Source organism: Salmo salar, chromosome 25 (genome assembly GCF_965601325.2).
Source record: "Salmo salar chromosome 25, fSalSal1, whole genome shotgun sequence".
Classification (NCBI taxonomy): domain Eukaryota; kingdom Metazoa; phylum Chordata; class Actinopteri; order Salmoniformes; family Salmonidae; genus Salmo; species Salmo salar.
In genome coordinates, this window is record NC_138315.1 from 51,821,463 (window position 1) to 51,828,772 (window position 7,310).

Below are 7,310 nucleotides of genomic sequence, written 5' to 3' on the forward strand. Positions count from 1 at the left end.
ATAGCATATATAGCATATCTATAGAAAATAGTAGTTTACATTTCTGATACTACTCTCCCGTATAATTATGTTATGTTCATATTAAATTCGGTACATTTTAATGCCAACCACATGTATGTTTGGTGAACAAAAGGCCTCATTCCATTTACACTTTCATTTTACTAACGTGTGGATGAGTGACTGAAACTTGCAAACTTGGTCTTATGCAGTGGCGTAAAGTACTTAAGTAAAAATAAGTAAATCATTTCTAATTAAGTAGATTTTTTTGGGGTATCTGTATTTTACTATTTATATTTTTTTGACAATTTTTACTTTTACTCCACTACGTTCATAAAGAGAATAATGTATTTTTTACTCCGTACATTTTCCCTGACACCGAAAAGTACTCGTTACATTTTGAATGCTTAGCAGGACAGAAAAATGGTCTAATTCACGCACTTACAGAGAAAATCCCTGCATGTGATCTGGAGGACTCACTAAACACAAATGCTTTGTTTGTAAAGGTCTGAGTGTTGGAGTGTGACCCTGGCTGTCCGTAAATAACAAAAACAAGACAATCGTGTGGTCTAGTTCGCTTAATATAAGGACTTTGAAATCATTTATACTATTCATTTTACTTTTGATACTTAAGCATGTACTTTTGGTACTTAAGTACATTTAAAACCAAATACTGTTTTACTTTTACTCAAGTAGAATTTTACTGGGTGACTTTCACTTTTACTTGAGTCATTTTCTAATAAGGTATCTTTACTTTAACTCAAGTATGAAAATCGGGTACTTTTTCCACCACTGGTCTTATGCACCCAACAAAGTCAAAAAATGAAATCAACAAAACATTTAACGTTAATTATTATTTGTGGTATAAAGATTATATATAGCACTGGTTATTAGGCGACTTCTTCCTCTTGACGACAGAATTTGTTGACATGTCAATCAAAATGCTGTATTTTTTTAATTTATTTGTAATGGAAAGGTCTAGAATCTATCAAAAAAAGATGAATGACAATGGACAGCAGGAATGCGTTATGCTTGTTCAGAATCTAAATTATATATGCCTTTCATTCACTGCACAGGCTCGTAGTATTTCTAGGCTGCTGCTTCTTCGAAAGGTGACAAATACATTTCCAAAACGACATTTGAGCTTCATCTTTCTCCCTTGGGTTATTAGTATTTTGTTAAGGGCGTTGTGATATTTTCTATTATGGAAAGAAATCACTGAGATGTCACGGATGGAAGACTGTTTTTTACTTAAACTATTTGTTTTATCTCCTATATAGGCCTAATCAAGACTTTTTCAGCTATCGAGTGTCTGCGGGTTTTCGCTCCACCCTTGTACTTGATGGATGAATTAAGGTCACTAATTAGTAAGGAACTCCCCTCGCTTGGTTGTCGAGGTCTTAATTGAAAGAAAAAATAAAAACCTGCAGACACTGGGCCCTCCATGGAATCAGTTTGACACCTTCTATAAAGTCCTGCCCGTGCTGGGTTATACAGGCAGCCTAATTCTGATCTTTTGTCTGGTCTGATTGGTCAAAAGACCAATTAGTGGAAGAAGATGAGCCAATCACAGGCCGGTTTGGGGAGGTTCAACGGAGTTGGGACATGCCAAGGATCCCGTTTATCCATTTCCGAGGTTCAATTGCAGAGCGTTGTGAGAAAAGTTGCCAGTTTCAGGTGGAGACGACTGGCACGGCACGGCACGGCCGGACAAATTATAACAAAAGAGAAAAAAAAGGATATTGTCAAGAAAGTAATAACGTAACGTTTTATTATTATTTGTTTAAAAAAAAACCTGAAACGTTAGACAAAAAGTCGTGTTTTAAAACTATCTGGATGAGATGCTGTTTCGTTTCGCCTAAAACAACTCTAATCCAGCAATTATAACCCAGAAGAATAATTTGAGTTGGTGTAAAGTCTCAGGAAAAGTACACAATGGCGAAATCTAAGAACTTTGGAATCGACGCGCTGTTGGCGCACCGGGTGGACCGAGACAGCTCCCCGGGACTGTGTTCTGAGGACAGCCCATTCTCGTGCCGCCGGTCGGAGACCCCATCCCCGCGGAGGACCACCAGCGGTATCCACATTCAGACCGGAATTATCCCCAAACCGGCTCTATTGAATTTCTCTCACCATGGACTGACCCAGCTGTCTCAGGGAGCCATCCCTGGAATGTATCCCACCCACATGTACCCCGTCGCGGCTCTGGGTGGGCAGCACACAGCCTTCGCCTATCCCAGTTTCGCCCAGCCGTACCCGGAGCACCTAAAGGCAGCAGTTATGGCTGGGTTTCCGCTAGAACACTGGATTAGAGCTGGAATGATGATACCAAGACTCGGTGACTATGGTGGCAAGTAGCCTTCAGGCGTCCCATTTGTAATTCTTTGAATATAATTGAAGTATCTCTCTTTACCACTGTTCATAATAGCTATAAAATATATTGTGTGAAAATAAAGTAGTTGTAAATAAATTATTGAAACAGAATGTTGTCTCTTGCTTATTAAACCTAATTACTGTATTGGTGCTGCATCATTTCGCGATATTTTCATTGAATTAATTAGCCGTTATAATTTCGTTGAACAATATGTCGAATTTACTACATTGTAGGAGGACTCATGAAATGGGATATTGTAAAAAATCAAATATTCCTTTCATATCTTGCTCTTCTATTATATATTTAAAATAATGGATTTGTAAATTATTCGTTTTAAATTCAGATATTATCAAGATTATAATTTTTTTTAAATTACACAAAAAATAAGCAGTCAAACACACAAAAAAAAAAAATAGTTGTCATTGCATCTTTCAGGTGATCTTGAGTGTCGTTGAACCAGCAGCCTATTTTCTCTTGAACCACAATCATGTCTCTTTGTCTGTAATTATTTACCTTAGTCATAAATAATATTTTAATTAATAGGCGATAGCCAAGTGTGAGATTGAACAATATACAATAAAGAAACACCGGATGCAATTATTCCACTTCATCAACAAAGTCCCCGAATTCTGTTGAGTTGTATAGCCCTGCTTAAAGCCATATCACCCTGTCCTCAGGACAACTGTAAACCAAAGTCCAATTAAACTGATATTATCAGAAAGGACAGCTTTTAAAGATGAAAACATTTATATCTCAGCTCCATCTTCTGAGGAAGAGCAAGAACCTGAAAAACATAAACACATTTACACATAAACCATAGATTATTATCATTATACTTCTTTTATAATAACTATTATTATTATTATTAGTAGTAGTAGTAGTTTAACATGTGATAATAACCTCTCTCTCATGGTCTCCACTCTAGCCTCTTCTCAGGCTAGTCTGATGGGAAAGTGTCGTAGGCCAAGAACAGCCTTCACCAGCCAGCAACTACTACAGCTGGAGAACCAGTTCAAACTCAACAAATACCTGTCCAGACCTAAACGCTTTGAGGTGGCCACCTCTCTCATGCTCACAGAGACACAGGTGAACATGATGATCCCTGAACTGATTTTCAATCCTTTTGTGCAATTGTGTGAAAAGTTTATTATTTCATGTGTCATGGGGGACCATGCACAAGAAATATTGCTGCAGATTTAGTTACATAGCTATAACTAACATAACATTATCCATCTGCGGTCCCATAGAGATAACAGTTGGATAAATGTTTATTCATGTCCTAAACTTTAGACCCACGCTAAAATGAGCTGCAGGTTTGTTTGACTGACATGTTTATCCTCGTGTAACTGTCGTGTTCAGTTCTGACTTTGTGTTCCGATTCCGTTCAGGTGAAGATCTGGTTCCAGAACAGGCGTATGAAGTGGAAGCGGAGCCGCAAGGCCAAAGAGCAGGCAATCAAGGGCCAAGGTGACTCCGACTGCCCACACGGGGTGAAGCAGGGCAGCAATACTGGGTCTGGAGACGCCCGCAACTCTGGTACCCCGGACGATGAAGATGAGGAGGATCTGGGAAGCAGGGGAAGAAGATGATGTGTTAAGTGCTGATACCGTAGGAGCTGGAGTGGGTTTAGTGTCTCGCCCTAAACATTTCCTGAGGCACACTGCTACAGAGCTCAGCTATAGTTCTCATGGTTCCTACTCAGACAATGAACTAGAGGAGAGTGGGCCTGGACTGGAGAGAAGGGTTGGGATGGGGTTATGAGGACAGTGGGCCTGGACTGGAGAGAAGGATTGGGGTGGGGTTATGAGGACAGTGGGCCTGGACTGGAGAGAAGGGTTGGGGTGGGGTTATGAGGACAGTGGGCCTGGACTGGAGAGAAGGATTGGGGTGGGGTTATGAGGACAGTGGGCCTGGACTGGAGAGAAGGGTTGGGGTGGGGTTATGAGGACAGTGGGCCTGGACTGGAGAGAAGGATTGGGATGGGGTTATGAGGACAGTGGGCCTGGACTGGAGAGAAGGATTGGGATGGGGTTATGAGGACAGTGGGCCTGGACTGGAGAGAAGGATTGGGATGGGGTTATGAGGACAGTGGGCCTGGACTGGAGAGAAGGGTTGGGATGGGGTTATGAGGACAGTGGGCCTGGACTGGAGAGAAGGGTTGGGATGGGGTTATGAGGACAGTGGGCCTGGACTGGAGAGAAGGGTTGGGGTGGGGTTATGAGGACAGTGGACCTGGACTGGAGAGAAGGATTGGGATGGGGTTATGAGGACAGTGGGCCTGGACTGGAGAGAAGGATTGGGATGGGGTTATGAGGACAGTGGGCCTGGACTGGAGAGAAGGATTGGGATGCGGTTAGGAGGAGAGTAGGCCTGTCCTCATAACCACTATATGGGGAATAGGGTGCCATTCAGGACATAAACAACATTTTCTCCACACTCACCAGCAGGTATTATAATCAACAGTCATGACTAGTGATGAAGACTGAGAATGTTATCCAAAGTAGGCTACTACTAACTACTCACCTCAGCTGTGGCCCTAAGACATTCAGTAATGAGTGGTTATAACACCTCAGCTGTGGCCCTAAAACATTCAGTAATGAGTTGTTATAACACCTCAGCTGTGGCCCTAAAACATTCAGTAATGAGTGGTTATAACACCTCAGCTGTGGCCCTAAAACATTCAGTAATGAGTTGTTATAACACCTCAGCTGTGACCCTAAAACATTCAGTAATGAGTTGTTATAACACCTCAGCTGTGACCCTAAGACATTCAGTAATGAGTTGTTATAACACCTCACCTGTGACCCTAAGACATTCAGTAATGAGTGGTTATAACACCTCACCTGTGACCCTAAGACATTCAGTAATGAGTTGTTATAACACCTCACCTGTGACCCTAAGACATTCAGTAATGAGTGGTTATAACACCTCACCTGTGACCCTAAGACATTCAGCAATGACTTGTTATAACACTTCACCTGTGTCCCTAATACATTCAGTAATGAGTTGTTATAACACCTCACCTTTGACCCTAAGACATTCAGTAATGACTTGTTATAACACCTCACCTGTGTCCCTAAGACATTCAGTAATGAGTTGTTATAACACCTCACCTGTGACCCTAAGACATTCAGTAATGAGTTGTTATAACACCTCACCTGTGGCCCTAAGACATTCAGTAATTAGTTGTTATAACACCTCAGCTGTGACCCTAAGACATTCAGTAATGAGTTGTTATAACACCTCAGCTGTGACCCTAAGACATTCAGTAATGAGTTGTTACAAATAGTTATTATTTTTATGCTCCTCGTAGTTTTCTCTCTATCAAATGTCACACGTTTTGTGTTTTGTCCTTTCTTGTCATAGTTGTCTGTCTAAAAACACCTCTCGTTTAACAATTTACATCACATTCAACAAGGATACCAACAATGACACCATTTCTATTTGTATTTATTACGGATCCTTGGGTTCGAGCAAAATAAAGGCAGTTATACCATTTTAAAAACATTACAATACATTCACAACAGATTTCACAACACATTAAGTCCACTAAACTATTTTGTCATATTTTTACTGTCAATATTGTCCCTGAATAGCACTGGTTGTTAACTCAACAACAAAAAAAACTCTCTCACAAAAAAAAAGGATGATTGCATGCATCCAATATTGTATTTAAGGTCATATGTTGGAATTTTTGAATGACATTTACTGCAGTGGTCTAAAATCAGGGCCAGAGGGATTCTGGGTAGTCTGAAACAAATCTACTTTGAAACAAAAGTATATAACACATGGTTATGGGCTTAAAGAGAAAAAGGAGAAGACACTTGTACCATGTCAGAGATAGAGTTGAAATGTATTACATTTTGAGCTTGCATCCCAATATTACACTTCACGTACATCACATAAGTTGAAATAAAGCCGTTGGACATAGAAAACACCGGATTTTCAGTGTATTTAAAAAATAATGTATTATGAAAAATGTGAATTACATTCCACCCATGAGGCCACTAGAGGGAAATTTGGTCATTTGACTGCAGGAAAGGGATGTAAAAAAAAACCCAACTACAAAACGAAGACGATCATTTTAATGCAACTTAACGAAGCCTACCCAACCTGAGCCAACTCTGAACAAGATATGAACTGTTACTTAACACTACGGTGTGAATGGCTGTATGCACTTCTTCATCACTCATATGGCATTTAAAAATCAACCTTGAACCTTGTATTATCTAGGTAAATTGCAAATTATATTCTGTCGTGTTATGTGTATTGTTACCGATGTTATTTAAACACGTTTGATTATAAGTCATATATTTTAATGTTATACCAGTGCTCTTATGTTGGTTTTTTCAATGTTGTCGATGTGAAGAGAAACAATAAGAAAATAAAAAGAATATTCATGGATGCAATGTTGTAATTGCAAAACCTCAAACAGGAGTGACTCCTAACCTCAAACAGGAGTGACTCCTAACCTCAAACAGGAGTGACTCCTAACCTCAAACAGGAGTGACTCCTAAACTCAAACAGGAGTGATTCCTAACCTTTCCTCCTATTTTACTTCAGTCAGAATGTATAGTATTTATTAATTTACTGTATGTCATTTTACATCTTTATAGGAAGAAATTATACACATTAAATATTCTGTTTATTATCTGAAATGACTGCTCAAGCTCCTATTTTAAGTAGATCTATTGCAAAATATTAGAATTTCCTTTATATGTATTTTGCAGTGACGTAGGGCTAACAGGCTAATCTAAGAATGGTCCTAGTGTTACAAATTGAAATGCACGTCCACTCTCTTCATCACCATCAGCGCCAGTCCACCACTCTCATGTCTTGTTTAACCTCCAGATGACACAGAAAATTATTTTAACACACAAGAGGAATCTACACTGCATTGTAAACACTGTGCAGGAGACAGGACAATTTATGACCACGG

The 7,310-nt window shown here is 39.7% G+C and overlaps 1 protein-coding gene across 1 annotated transcript; it reads left to right on the forward strand.

Annotated features, from left to right (window-relative positions):
* Window positions 1-1,680: 1,680 nt before the first annotated feature.
* On the forward strand, window positions 1,681-6,775 carry mnx2a (motor neuron and pancreas homeobox 2a). Its single transcript, XM_082969210.1, is given in 4 exon segments — window positions 1,681-2,347; window positions 3,297-3,457; window positions 3,760-3,936; window positions 3,938-6,775. Coding segments are annotated over 4 exon segments (948 nt in total). The 5' UTR covers window positions 1,681-1,932; the 3' UTR covers window positions 4,133-6,775.
* The last annotated feature ends 535 nt before the right edge of the window (window positions 6,776-7,310 follow it).